Source organism: Mycetomoellerius zeteki, unplaced genomic scaffold (genome assembly GCF_001594055.1).
Source record: "Mycetomoellerius zeteki isolate Tzet28-1 unplaced genomic scaffold, Tzet1.0 scaffold199, whole genome shotgun sequence".
In the NCBI taxonomy this organism is placed as follows: domain Eukaryota; kingdom Metazoa; phylum Arthropoda; class Insecta; order Hymenoptera; family Formicidae; genus Mycetomoellerius; species Mycetomoellerius zeteki.
In genome coordinates this window covers 480,847-496,693 of record NW_017256946.1, presented here as the reverse complement: position 1 = coordinate 496,693, position 15,847 = coordinate 480,847, and the positions used below count along the sequence as shown (strand labels likewise).

General features: G+C 38.0%; 2 protein-coding genes across 2 annotated transcripts; both read right to left on the bottom strand.

The window, feature by feature from the left end:
- Positions 1-2,319: 2,319 nt before the first annotated feature.
- On the bottom strand, positions 2,320-4,401 carry LOC108722190 (uncharacterized). The gene is made up of 4 exons (XM_018447170.1): positions 3,615-4,401; positions 3,183-3,463; positions 2,744-2,988; positions 2,320-2,440 (listed from the first exon to the last, which is right to left on the bottom strand). Exons 1-4 carry the CDS (start codon positions 4,399-4,401, stop codon positions 2,320-2,322), a joined length of 1,434 nt encoding a protein of 477 aa, XP_018302672.1.
- A 376-nt stretch (positions 4,402-4,777) lies between these two features.
- On the bottom strand, positions 4,778-5,599 carry LOC108722189 (uncharacterized). The gene has a single exon (XM_018447169.1). The coding sequence runs from the start codon at positions 5,597-5,599 to the stop codon at positions 4,778-4,780; it is 822 nt and encodes a 273-aa protein (XP_018302671.1).
- Between the last annotated feature and the right edge of the window lie 10,248 nt (positions 5,600-15,847).

Sequence of the window (15,847 nt, the reverse complement as noted above, 5' to 3'; positions counted from 1 at the left end):
TATAGCGTTTTTCACTAGCAGAGCTGGTGCGCACTCAGTGCACTTTAAAACCGTTGTACACAAATCGATGTAAAGATGTACGTTTAATAAAAATATAGAAACTAATTAAACCGTGAAATCTTCAATAAATTTTATTGTATATGTGGTATTTGATAAAATATATATTGGGTATTTTATTAATTTAGATATATCACTTTTACATTCAGATTAGGTTAGTGTACAACTGCTTTAATGTGTACTGAGTGTGCACCAGTTCTGCCAGTGAAAAACGCTAATACATGCATAGATTTTGTGAAGATAACAGATTTCGTAAAGAGTTTTAAGCCCATTTCAGACTATCGATTCTGCAGACGAACTCGACTGCCAATTGAAAACCGATCAGAATTACCTAATTATAATTAACAAGGCTAACTGATTATAATTGATTCATTATAGATCGGCAGTCAAAATTGATAGTCGAACAATCTGCAAAGTCTAGTAGTCTGATACAGGGGATTCTAAAATGAAGACCGAACTTCGATGGAATTTCTGTCTACTATTCAATAATATTTACACACGTACAATTTAAGGTTATTGTATCGCAAAATGACTTTTCTTAAGATTTGTTTGAAACTTTTACTATTTATCCTTACTTTTTAATCCTTACTTTAATTTATACTTGGACAGCGAACATCGTGATACTCGCACGCATGGCGGACGCAGGATTAAAAGTGTACACAAAGTGACCCCAACAAATTGGTCACTTTGTGTACACTTGTGCGGTGTATTGAGCCTAGATGAACATGCGATACTGACGAAAGATTGCATCATTCGACCAGCCGAACACACCAGTTGCACCAATACCCGAAATATGCAGTCGGTGAGTCCCAGCCGAAATCACTATGTACAAAAACGAATTGCAAATTATGAAATACATGTTTTATTAACAGTACAATAAAAAGTATTGGAGATTGTATGATTTAACCTGTTTTTAATATATTTTTACGGCAATTGTGTACGACAGCTATGTGTGCACTAATGCATCCCAGCCGAAATCACTATTCATTGTATAACAGTCTTTATATGCATTAATGCATCCCAGCCGAAATCATTATAAGGTGCTTTTCATGCTGACGCTCGACGCTCATTTTCAGCGTCAAAATAGAATATATGATCAAAATTGACAATGAAAATGCATGAAAAGTATGTAGTGCTATATACATGTGTACAGACGCTAGTGTTAAAATTAATATCACGCGATCACACTCATACTGTTTTTCAGCGTCTCATGAAATGGCACCTGTACCGTCAACTACACTAACTGGCCCCAACAAATTTGTTGGGGTCACTTTGTGCACACTTGTACGGTGTACTGAGTCCAGACGAACATGCGACACTGACGAAAGATTGCATCATTCGACCAGCCGAACACATCAGTTGCACCAATACCCGAAATATGCAGTCGGTGCGTCTCAGCCGAAACCATTATCAGTACAAAAACGAATTGCAAATTATGAAATACATGTTTTATTAACAGTACAATAAAAAGTATTGGAGATTGTATGATTTAACCTGTTTTTAATATATTTTTACGGTAATTACATATGAGCTATGTGTGCACTAGTGCATTCCAGCCGAAATCGCTATTAGATCCTAAAGTGAAGCTCAACCTCCGAACAAAGTCACTAGATGTCACTATTTTTCCAGCGCATCGACAGGTCTTTATCTGGAGATACGGTAGTGTTTCGGCGCTAAGCCTAGCGTAGCGACACTGCCGTGCCTCCTTTACGCGAATTGGCAAGTTGCGGGGGTTTGAGATTATGTATAACAAAATGCGATCTGATGTCCTATTAATTATTCGATGAGGACCGGAATATGGACGTTCTAATGATTTTTTGGTATGATCCGTACACAGAAATACATGTGTGCAAGAATATAGGTCCTTGAAAACTGCGCGTTTCTCATGCTTATTTTCCACTGGAACAGGTTTGATTTTACGCATATATTCGCGAAATTCTTCGACGAAGATTTGCGGATTGACTGTGAAGTCGTCCGGAAGGACAAGTTCGCTAGGAACTCATAAGGTCGTTCCATAAACAAATTCCGCTGGCGACGCGTTTGTATTGTATCTAGCCGAACGTGAGTGCGCAGACCTAATAGCACTGTCAACAACACTCGTGTCCAGTCTGTGCCTGTATGGCACATGATTGCGGTCTTAAAGCTACGATGCCACCGCTCTATTAAACCGTTAGCGGCAGGATGATATGCTGTAGTGCGAATGCGTTGACATCCAATCAGCCGGAGAAGCGCGGAGAAGAGTTGCGACTCAAACTGACTGTCTTAATCGGTTGTTAAAGTTTGAGGTGTTCCGAAATTGGTTATCCAATTATCATAGAAAGCTTGTGCCACCGTGACGGCTTCGATATCTTGGAGTGGAACTGCCACTGGCCAACGAGAAAATCTGTTTATAATCGTTAAACAGTATTTATAATCGTTTGATTCCGGCAGCGGACCTATAATGTCCATGTGGACGTGTTCAAAACGGTTGTCCGGCGCAATGAATTTGTCGGGATTAGTATGGACGTGCCACGAAATCTTGGACTGCTGGCAGTCCGTGCAGTTTTTTCACCACTTAGCAATGTCACGATGCATGTTGAGCCAAACATAACGTTGACGAATTACTCGATCTGTAACCTTAGGGCCAGAATGGGCCGTATCATGGAACATGTGGAAAACGCGCTCACGCAGGAATTCAAGAATATACGGACGAATTGCTTCGCCGGTCATTTCACAATACAGAGTGGTGTGAGTCGGTCCCCATTGTATGCGCTTCAAGGACAGCGGACGGTCTCGGTTTTCTAACAGCGATTTCAACTCTCTATCGAGTTCCTGTTGCTGCGCGAGCTCGTTTAGCTCGATATCAACTAGCAACCGAATTGATTCAACGCGAGAGAGTGAGTCGGCGACTACATTGTTACTTCCCGAAAGATACTCAATGCGCGTAGTGAACTGCGAGATAAACGAAAGTTGTCTCTGTTGGCGCGGCGATGCCTTATCCGAACGTTACATAAATGCATAAACGAATGGTTTGTGATCTGACAATATTTTGAATGTGCGTCCTTCAACAAAAAATCTAAAGTATTTGACCGCTTCGAAGATCGTAGTAAGTTCTCGATCGTAGGCACTGTAATTTCGTTACGCGCCGTACTAAATTTGCGCGAGAAGAACGTGAGCGGCTTCCACGAATCGTCGAGACGTTGTTCGAGAACGGCTCCCATAGCAAAGTCGGACGCGTCGCAAACTAGGCGCGTTTCGGCTGAGTCAGATGGATGGGACACTTGTATTGCGTTGGCCAGGGCGTCCTTACATTTACTGAACGCCTCTTCGGCTATCGATGTCCACGCAATCACTCGCTTATCATTCTTGCGCGAATCGCAGAGATACTCGTTCAATGGCGCTTGAATGGTGGCTGCATCAGGCAAGTCTGCGGTAAAAATTGATGAGACCGAGAAAACGACGCAATTCGATGATCGTCCGAGGCTTGGGAAAGTCGCGAATGTCCTGTATTTTTGACGGAATGGGCTTGCAGCCTTCACTGTTTATTACGAACCCGAGAAACTTCAATTCATGTTTACCAAATTGGCATTTCTCGGTGTTGAGACGCAAATGAAATTCTTTGAGACGTTGCAAGACAATACGTAAATGCTTTTCGTGCTCCTCAGGCGACTCGGACGCTATAAGTATGTCATCGATAAACGCAAATACAAATTCAAGATCACCGAGCGCACGAAAGATGTATCGCTGGAATGTTTGGCTGGCATTTCTAAGACCATAGGTCATACATTTGTACTTGAATAACCCAAAGGGTGTGATCACCAATGTTTTTGGAATATCCTCTTTCGCGACAGGAATCTGATTGTATGCTTGACGGAGATCAAGTTTAGAAAATACGGTCTTGCCGCGTAGAATAAAAGAACAATCATGCAAATGCGGTACAGGAAATTTATCCGGCACGGTAATTGCATTGAGACGGCGATAGTCGCCGCAGATCCTCCATGACCCGTCTTTTTTATGTACCATGTATATAGGGCTTGCCCAGGGACTATTAGATGGCTCGCAAATACCGAGGTCTACTAATCGTTTAAATTCGGCTTTCGCTGCTTTGAGCTTGTCCTGATTCAGTCGTTTTGGACGCTCCGCTACGAGTGGACCTTCGGTGACGATGTGGTGACACATGTCATTATTACTACCTGGAGTTGATTGGTCAAGACCGGTGACCTCCGGAAATTCTGCTATAATATACGCGAATTTAATGGCGGGGTTTACTGAACTGATTGGTGGAACTGATACAGCTCTAATGAAACCAGATGTAAATGCATTGTTCCGAGAGTCTGCGACCCTTGAGATCTGGTAGGAGGCCATAGAACGAAATTAAGTCAGTTTTTATTATTGGATACGGAACCGCGGCTATACAGAAATTCCACGTGAGTGGACGAATACCGAGATGAAGAATCCGAAACGACTCACCATATGTATCAATTAGGGTGTCGTTCGCTGCGTACAGCTTGAGATTACTCGGTGTTTTTTTATTCGTTCTATTACAAGGAAGTAGTGAAATTTCCGCGCCGGTATCTATGAGAAAAACTTCGCCGGTCATGCGGTCGCGAATGTGGAGGCGAACAGAGGTGTTAATGTCTGCTGCATTCGCCTCCGTGTAAGCAAACACCTCTATTCCCCCGAATTAGCCCCCGTAATAGCCTTAGGCTTTGGCCACGTACACGGATCTTTTTCAGTGCCTTTATATTCGCGCTTGATCGCCAAACGTTTTGTGCGGCCAACAGACGTTAGAGCATCTTCTCTTGGAACGTTTGCGTTGTTTATCCGTTCCTCCTTTTGCTTGCGATCTGCTGGGTCTTTTAACTTCGGCCGCAAGAGTTGCAAGATCCGCAGCAAGACGATCGATTTTTGCTTCTAAGTCGGATGTTTTCGATTCTTTGAGCGACGCGGCGGCACATTGCGCTGATTCATTAGAAGTTTCCGTGATTTTGTCCGCCATTTTGGCTGATTTGTCGAGCTTGGTGCATTCAGAGGACATGAGGATGCCTCTGACGCACGGCGATAGATACTCGAAAAAAATAGTTTTAAGGACCGCCTCATCGCACCGCTTGTCAGGGTTGAGGTTACGTAGACGGCTGAGGATCTGCGACGGTTTAGCGGATGTCAATACTTGATCCTTAATCAGTTGGCGCAATTGACTTTCTCCCGAAGCCGAAAAGCTTTCGATGATACGCTCCTTAAGCCTAGTATACGGTTCATCCGCGTCGGGTTCCGCAATGAGGTCCCTACAACACGCGATCACTTCCGCATCCAGTGACATTATTACATGGTGAGCCTTAGTCTTTTGATCGGTAATGCGCGCGGCTTCGAAAGTAGCTTCCACTTGAATAAACCAGATTACTGGATCTTTAATTAGAAACGGTGGAATTTTGGGAACTCGGTAAGTATCAATATGTGCGAAATTCCCGATCGCACTCCCTTGCATTTGTTGGAACGTAGCCTGCAATTGTGCCAACTGATTAAGGATCAAGCTTTGAAGTTCTTCGACCGTGGGAGGTGCCATATTTATTCACTACGACACGCTACGTTATATACACTAACAATAAGTGTTTCACGCCTAACGACAGATGCGGTTTGTCCGGTGTGGTCTCTGCCCTAACTCGCCGCACGCGCCCGTCAATGAAATAGTCTGTATACCTGTTCAAACTAAACGGAGCTGCGATTAGGTGCTGCGACGTCACTTCCGTTGGAGAGCGCGGGAACGCGCCAATATGGCGTCTGATGTCGCCTAACGGCCGCCTGGTTGATGACGAAGTCCTGGCAGGACCCCACGTACAGAGTCGCTGCCTTCGATGGTACGTCGCTCTCTGGGACGATGACCAACCTGCCCCCGCTGGTATGTTTGGCGCGTGGTGTACAACGGTGATGCGTCCCCCGCAGGTCGCCCATGCGGTGTCCTCGAAGAAGCTCGCAACTTGTGCGCTGGCTGTTGTTACCATAGTTCTTTAATTGCTGAGAACTGCAGAATTCGCTCGATGTCACGATGACTGAAAAGTCTCTCTTTCACTCACAAATGCTGCTTGTTAGCGGCGCCGCCGTCGTCAGACCATGAGCCGTGTTACTTAGCTTGCAGCTTGCACGGCGATTGCCGGTCGTTGATCTTCGCCATCATGTCGGAATCACCAATGTGGACTTGTTCGTCATTATTTCAGGGCTAGCTTATAACTACAGCCCACGTCCTGCTACTGTGGACGAGGAAGAAGGTACAACACACTCATCTGTCGTAACTAAATAACTTTTATTTTGCTGCTGAGATTACGTGCGACTAGCTCGGCGATTGAGAGAGTTCTATTCGAATTCTTACTGCATGCAGGCAGCTAATCCCCTGAGTCGGGAAAAACTCTAGCTTGCCTGCTTTAGGGAAAAATGGCTGACGATGTCCCCACAGTTGTAAACCATCTGTGATTTGGAGACACAGTAGTGTCTCGGCGCTAATGGTACGTGTTCATGGTGTCGCTCGTCGCTCATTTTCAGCGACAAATGAGTCACGTGATTTCATACGTCGCTGACTTCGATATCGTTCGTGAAAATAGGTAGTAGCGATACATTGTTATTTGACGGTTATATTCAGTTGTACTGTCCAACATAATGTTACATCAAGATAGATATTATGAGTGGACCTGCCATGTTGCCGTAATTACGTACAACAAAAATGAAGAAGAACGGCGAAGACTAATAGCAGCTATATGCGTTAATGCATGTACAAACTTAAAAAGAAATTATAAAAAGAAGAGATTTTGAGTCGATCCATTATTTAAAAGACGACATGAAAATATGGATTTTACTATGCATTTATTTTGAGACTGACACCACAGAATTTCCGGAATTATTATCGTATGACAGCTACGCAATTTGAGACCTGCTACAATTAATGGCACCCGCAATCATTAAACAAACTGTGATTAGAGAACCATTACTTCCTGTAGAGCGACTATCCATAACATTGAGGTTTGTTTGTCTTTATAATTGCATTATAAATTTATAAAATAATCAAATATAATTTTATAAATTATTATATTAAAAAATATAATAAAAATTTATAAAATTATATTTGATTTAATATATTTATATTTAGATATTTAGCAACTGGTGATTCGATGCATTCAATGTCATTTATCTCGTTGGAGTATCAACAATAAGCCACATTATAGGTGAAACTTGCGATGCTATATGGAACTCTATCCATCAGAATGTGATTCCACCATCAAAAACTACAGAAGAATGGCTACAGATTGCTAAAAAATTTGAAGAGAGATGGAATTTCAATCATTGTATAGGAGCAATTGATGGCAAACATGTTATTATTGAGGTAATATTAATGATCAATTACATACATCATTAGAGATTACAAGTTTGTGATACCTGATTATTTCTTTTCCAGTGCCCATAACTCTAACGCCGGATCATCTTATTATAATTATCGTTATCATAATTCAAGGTAGATTTTACGGCTTTTCGATTATCTTTTTTATTGAGATACCTATTTTTATTTTCTCCATGTGATGTTTCTTTGTTTATTGCAGGAAGCGTTTTAATACTTCCTAAAATCAATTTCATTGGATAATGCAGACTTATTATTGCAACTTTCAAGATTTCAATCAAAGTTTCTATTTACCTGAAATGTTTTCACAAACTGGCAAGATGATTTCTTCGCGTGCGCGTTGTCAACAAGGCTTCGTCGAATAATGCGATTATCGTTTACAAATAATAGAATAAATTGTAGTAAAATATTCTTTTTAATGATGTAACATAAAAAATTAAATAATAAATATAAATCGAATGGTATAACGAGCCAAACAAATCTATTTAATATTTAATGTGTATGAACAAATATTACATACGTTTAGACCACTCTCAGGTCATTCTAAAGAGGTCAAAATTAATATATGAATTATGATACTTCTTACTTCAGACATATTTATAAAATTATATTTGATAAATAATCCATCATATTCCATAAATAATCAGTCGATATAAGTTACAACCTTCAAAACGCGATCCAAAGACATTATTAAGTAAATGCGTATGTATTGTACCTGTTACTGGATAGAAATATAAATTATCATCAATAAAGAATTGGTTGTATGCTTCCACACACTCATGAGTCTGAATGTCTTTTTCATCCATGATTATTTCGCATATACCACAAGTATATACAACAGTCATTTAAAAATTACATGAAATTATCGCAATTTTAACAATATTTATCTTATTAATTTTATTATACTTATCTGCTCTTCCATGTTTAAATTTTTGCGTAAGAGTGATATCGCTAAAAGTTTAATTAATCCAACTTTTCAATTACGTCGCTGGCGACAAGAAAGTAGATGAATTGAGAAAGAATTCGGTCACGTGACTATTTATCGCCTCGACAAGCGACATCATGAAATTGTACCTTAAGCCAAGCGTAGCGACACTGCCGTCGCTCCTTTACGTGAACCAGCGAGTTGCGCTGGATAAATAATAAATTACATAGGACATAGGGCGGAATCCATAGATTTTAGAGATTCTAGTAGAATCTGCTGAACGCCACCTATGACATGTTCCATTATGATTGGCTACATGTTGAGCTGGTTCTATATTAGTCGCATTGCAATGTCGCAAGCGTGTCGCAAGCGTTATGATCCAATCAGAGTCGAGCTAGCTTGATGTTGATTGGACCGCAACGCTTGCGACGCTGCGATGCGACTAATGTAGAACCAGCTTCGCATGTTAAACGCGCGAGAAACGTTTCCGCATGTAGTTGATGAAGTACCGTTCTTGTGAAGTTCTTGTGAGTTTTGCGTGAATTTCGAATGATTTAAAAAATTCCTCGTGATTTTTTAGTTCTTGGATTTCATTTCGATTGATGTGTTTTCGTTTCGATCCGAGTGTGAGAATCACTGGGATAATCAAAGTAAGGTTAAATATTTATTCAAAACAAATCAATTTAAACGACTAAATAACAAGCAATGTAAGGTGTTAAGTAACTATATTTATTATAATTTTACATATCAGTAATTATCAACTATAAACGTTTCGGCTACACAGAGCCTTCTTCAGTACAACTAAGTATAAATTTTACGCTTAAAAATATATTACAATTAAAGAAAAATTACAGAACGTTATTGTTGGTGAACCAAGTCAATCTTCCAAGGATGTCCAAATTTTAAATGCAAAAACTAAATTCCACGTTTAACGACGAGAATTATGTTTAGTCCCATCATATTTGTTGTCTCTAAAGATATACGTCAATTTATAAAATAACTCACTAATAAACCTATGTAATCAATACTCACGTAATGGTGCGCCAACAATCTTCTATAAATTAAATAACGAAATAATGTTTTTATAAATGATCATTTTAACAATAACGAGATGTAATGTTTGTTTGACAATTACATGACAAATTTTTCTATTTAAATTAAATTTTTTCATTTTATATGGTTAATTCTTTATTTTGTGGTAACACTTAAATTGAGCAAAGTAACGCAATTTTGTGATAATGTTTTGTATAATGTTTTGAAGGAGAATTAAATAACCACTACTTTAGTTGGTAGAGAAAATGTTTTTGAATGAATTATGATATAATAATTTCATTTTTTAAAGAGGAATTTAAACCATTTGGATTGTGTGGAATAGGAAGATTCTTCAATAAGTATACGTATACTTAGGTTTCATTGTATTATATAATATAAAAATTAAAGATAGTACCATTTGGATTAAGTGAATAATAAAGATAGTATCACTTAGATTTTACTTTTTATTTTGTAGTAGAATTTAACTTGGCGCCATAGTTGTTGATATCAAATCGTTTGTACAAATAATATATATCATTAGATTAATATTTATTATTTAATTTGGCGTGATATAAAGAAGTAGGATTTAACTTGGCGCCGGTTCTTGATATCAAATATTTAATTTGCTGCCCGAATTACATGGAATTTAACTTGGCGCCAATTGTTGATATCAAATCTTTTTTACGAATAATACATAAAATTTTGATGAATTTAATTAAATTAACAGAATTTAACTTGGTACATACTCGTATATCATTAGATTTAGTAAAAACATTAACAGAATTTAACTTGGCGCCACAATTGTTGATATCAAATCTTTTATACATATGATACATATATCATTAGATTTAGTAAATTTTGTGATATATTATTTAAAAGTGAATATTTTCATGTAATAATTTTTGAAGGGAAATAAAGCCATTATAACTTGGGTTGGAATGTATCATATACAAAGAATTTCATCAAATAGCAAACGCAATTAATCATCAGTTCCACGGCTGATTAAGTAATTGGCGTTAGTGAAACCGGCCCAAATGGTGGTTCTACACGAGAAATATATCAAAACGACTGTCATCTATACATAATTTAACTTAGCATCAATTATTGATATCAAATCTTTTGTACGAGTCATACATAAAATGTTGTGGAATTTAATTTGGCACACATCCGTGTTAAAAAATTTAACTTAACATCAATTGTTGATATCAAATCTTTTGTACGAGTAATACATAAAATGTTGCGGTATTTAACTTGGCGTCCATGTTAAAATATATTAAATCATTTATGTAAGTGATCATTAGAGTTTAACATATCACTTAGTAAAATTATAGTATTACTTGGGTTTTACCTTTTATCACTAGAGTTAAGTAAACTTTGTGATGATATAATTTTTATGTAATTATCTTTGAAGAACAATTAAAGCTATTATTACTTGAATCAGAATAGAAAAACCTTCAATGAAAATATTTTCGAAGAAAAATTAAAGTTACTTTTACTTTTTTGTAGTATATATTTTCTGCAATATATGTGTAACATCTTAATCTACATCGTAAATATATATTGCTTATTATATATTTTTGGTAATATTTTTCTGTAAAAATAATATAGAAATATCTTTAGCACCTCTAGGCCATTGTTTTTTTTATAACTTGCACATCATCAATTTCAATTCAAGATGTTCCTTCTCGACACATACTTGTATAATGACCCTCTTTGACACATGAACCATAATGAAATATAACATTCATAACTTTGTATGTCTGTCCAGTTATTAATATTTTCGTTGTCGGAACAGCAAGTAAACTAAATTTGTGTGGTATCTTTATTACTAACTTACCATTCTCTGAAATAAAAGATATTAAGTGTGTGAATAATAAGTACCTCTTTTACCGAAATTAATTCACTTTTAAATAATATATCATTTCTTCCACAACGTTCACATAATTTATCAAACGACTAACACCAATGTGATGAAAATGTAGTTTTTAATAAATCATCCAGATTATAACTTTTCTTCTCCAAATTGTTAAAAGAAATTGAAAGTAAAATATTAGTATTAGTAATAACTTTTGTATTACCACACGAATTGCATCGAGAAGGTATAAGCAACTTGATGTTCTACCATATTTTTTATATAATCATATTTTGTACAAAGAGTTGTAAGAAATTCTAACTTAGAATTTCTAAGGCATCTCGTTTAATAGCAACCGAAAAATATTCCTCTAAAGATTGCCGTATTTCATAGGTATTCAAATTATTCATTCCATGTTCACATCGATGTGCAAACAAATTTAAAACATCAGGTTTGTCGTAATTTAATAATAGCTTTCTGAAACATCTAAATTCAATAAACATTGCAATACTGCATTCGCATAGCATGAAACCTTGTTATATTTTGAAAACCACGTATAGTCCAAGCAGTACTTTTTAATGGAGCTTTTTGACCCGATTCTTGAACGGAAGAAATCATTTTCGACAATGTCCACGAAACATCTTTAACTCTACGATAATGTTGTTTTGAAATAGTGATCATTTCTGATTCTGAATTATGTATTCGTTTCAATCGATTATATTCTATAATAGCTTTTTCACTAGCAAACACGGATGAAGGATCAAAATTAATTAAATGCAGTCCATCGAGAGATGTTACTCGAGATAATGCAACATAAGCCTGACCGTAACTAAATACATTGTTACCTAGATCCATAACAGCATTTTGTAAACTCAAACCTTGACTTTTATGAATGATAATATCATAACTCATATATAATGGAAATTGTTTTCTAATAACGTAAACTCTATCCATCAATGGAAACTTAACACTTACTCTTTCAATAAAATACTCTAAACCAGACGGTAAAAGAACTTTTATCTTTTCTATAGTTTTATCCTGCACAACTGATATAATTGTAGCAATTGTACCATTTACAAGCAGACCCAAACTAGCATCAATATTACGTCTTATCTATATAACTTTCGCTCCAATTTTAATTGTAATTTGTTTTGAAAGTCCAACTGTTCTAGTATCATCATCATCAATATTTGACAATACCTTTGTTACTTTTTTTTCATATATGAAATACAATCAATCGTATCTTCAGCAATTAAAAGTATTTCTTTTGAAGTAATACGACTTAACATTGCAGCGTTTAATTCGTTACACATGTGACATGTAGGTAATAAACAAACAGTATCAGATGACAAATTATTAATAAAATCACATAATTCGCTTAATCTTATTTCAAAAGACTCACTTTAAAAGATATTTTTCTTTTCTCAAGAATATCATAATTAGATGGTGTTAATAAATCAACGCGAATTCTGGAAAGTAACTCACGATAAGATCCGTCTCCTTGCTGGCGCATATTGATTGTCAGTTCATCATAATCAAACAAAGTCCATAGATTAGTAGCACTTAAAGAACCAAGATATTTACGAATGTTCTCAGCTATTAATTGTATAAAGGCAGAATCTTCATGTACAGGAGGTAACTGAAGCAGATCTCCAAATAAAAGAATGTGCTTTTGACCGAACCAACCATCATCACAATCAGTAGTATCGTATATTTCAGATAGTCGTAAGTGTATATACAGGTAGTATATACCTGTGTATATACCCCAAGTGTATATACCTGTACGTAAGAATTAAATTAGATATCATTGACACTTCGTTAATTATAATAAGACTAACATCTTTAAGATTTGCTCGTAAAACTTTCAAAACGTGGTTAGCTAATTGCTTATACTTAGGAGTATGACCATGCTCAACGGGTAATTGCAATAATCTGTGAATTCTCTCTCTCTCTCTGTCAAACCGTCTATATTAAACGTTGCTTACCAGTAGGTGCTGCTACGGCAGTATCCTTCTTGAGATTTTGTTTTAACCAACATTTGACTATTTTAATTAAAAAACTTTTGCCAGTACCTCCTTCTCCACTAACATATAATCGTAATAGTGATTTACTTGACGTTATGATATTAGCGACTCTATCAAATACTCTTCTTTGATGCGCATTCAATTTTGAAATCATTTCGGATATATCGATTTCCTGTTTGTCACCAAGATCCTTAAAATCCTGCATCGCATCATCAGCATGAATAATATTTTGTACACCTACTGGATTATCAGGATCACCTTGAGACGTATTCTGTTTTTCTAAGTCATCGAGATGTTGTTGAAGTAATTGCTTCGCAGTTACAAGTGCATTTTTTAATTCCTCCGATTTTTCATGACACTCCAATGCTTTTTCAAGATATAATTCGTTATTGTGAAATGATTCTGCATAAGTATCATATTCATTTTTAAAATCTTGTATTTTCTGCCATGGTTTAAACATGAGAAGTAATGAAAAGAAATAATTTTCCGGTTGCGTATTGATCATAACTATAGTGATTGATAAGACACGTTGTCGCCGTTTCAAATAATAACCATTACTCATTTTATAGTATATAATTTTTTTACTTGTTGGTTTGATTTTCGTTACGTCATGCCACTGTACAAATTCATATAAAGACATCGTTTCAAGTTCTTCCGGTCTATTTGGATAATGTCTATCTATTACAGATGGACAAAATATGTCAGCAGAATCTCCATCAAGAACTTTAATTTTTTTTATAACTTTTGACTTTTCTATATCGTATCTAACATCTAATCACTTAATAGTTGTGTTTCTATCAGTTCCATGTAGAGAAATATCTAACAATGTATCAGCTGCTTCAAGAGCTCCATATTCTCTATTATTAGTGATATACTAACACACCAATTCCTCACACAACCCGTTCGGTTGAGAACAATAAAAGAGGATCGGGATGGTGGGGATGCTCTCTGAAGGAAATCACTTGTCGATAAAATCATAATTATATTTAAATCGTTACAGGATTTTAATCAGTGGTGATCTGCGAGTCACCGTAACACCTATTCTTTCTAGAGACGGACGGGCATCGCTTGAAACCTATCAAGCCCCGCTTGACTGAGACGAACGGGCATCGCTTGAAACCTATCAGGCCCCGTTTGACTAAGACGGACGGGCGAAAAACTAGAGGGGGACGTATAGCTGCGTGCCATTACGTATGACGAAACCCGCGCGTCGACTTGAGTCACGCTGCTCGCGGAAATATCCCGGCCCTCTCTCTTACCTGAGGCGCCCAGTTTCCTCTCGAGCTCTCCCAGTTATCGGAATGGACAAATGCCTTGAGACAAAGAAAAACCTCTGAAATCTCGCAAGTGCGTTCTATCGCCGTCCTCGAAGTTAACCACACAATGGCTGAAACGTTCTCTCTGAACATATGTAGTAGCATGCGCCGCCGCTATGCACAGCAGACGAGCGGCCGCTTGCACAGCGCGCTCTATTCCGTCTGCTCATTCTTGGCAGGTATCTAGTCGCGACGGAACATTCCGCCCGCCTTCGAGAAGTTGATTCTCGAATACCGTTGTCTCCTAGTTACAGGGTAGAATGCAGATCTTCGTGATCGATCGCTTGAAGGTTGTGGTGGCCGTTCGCATCGTAACGATTCTCGTCAGATCATCATCACCAGGATGCAATTTAGCAACCCGAGTCAGTGGCCATTTCGCTGGAGGGTATCGCTCATTGATTACCAATACTAAGGATCCTTCCTTAATTAGAGTCGATGGATGGTGCCACTTGGAGATGGATTGGTAACGTTGTAAACACTCAACGCTCCATCGCTTCCAGAAGTGTTCCACTTTCTGTCTGATGAGCTGCCATCTGTTTAGGCGGGAGCTTGGCTCTTCTATGAGGTTTGGTTCCGGTATCACGTTAGGAGCCTCACCCAGAAGGAAGTGACCGGGAGTGAGCGCTGTATAGTCGTCAGCGTGCTCTGACAAAGGACAAAGAGGCCTGGAGTTTAACACGGCTTCGATTTGAGTTACAAGGATTGTAAGCTCTTTGTATGTGAGCGTTGAGTCACCGATGACTCGTCGGAGATGATGCTTAGTCGATTTAACTGCGGCCTCCCATTTGCCTCCAAAGTGAGGCGCGACTGGTGGGATGAATCGCCACTCCGTATCTTGATTGGCAAGGATGGATGCCAGTTCCTTCAACTCTTGAGAAGCCGAGTCAAATCGTTGTCTTAATTCTCGATCAGCGCCGACAAAATTGGTATCACAGTCACTATTCAAAGTAGCACAAATTCCACGTCGGGCGGTAAATCGTTTGTACGCTGCGATGAACGCTTCAGTGGAGTAATCCGTAACCACTTCAATATGTAATAGCTTAAATAGCTAAGTAGCCTTTGTACATCTTGGCCGCCCTCCCTCGCCAAGTCTTTATCTTCATCGGACCCGCATAATCGATTCCCGTATGTAAAAACGGGCGAGAGGGTGTTATTCTCGTGACCGGCAGCTGTCCCATCAGCTGTTGAGCGCGATTTTGACTGTATCGGACGTCTGCCTAGCTGGCCCCCCCACCTAACCAAATCTTAATGAAAAAATTATGGAATAATGCGCTATTTATG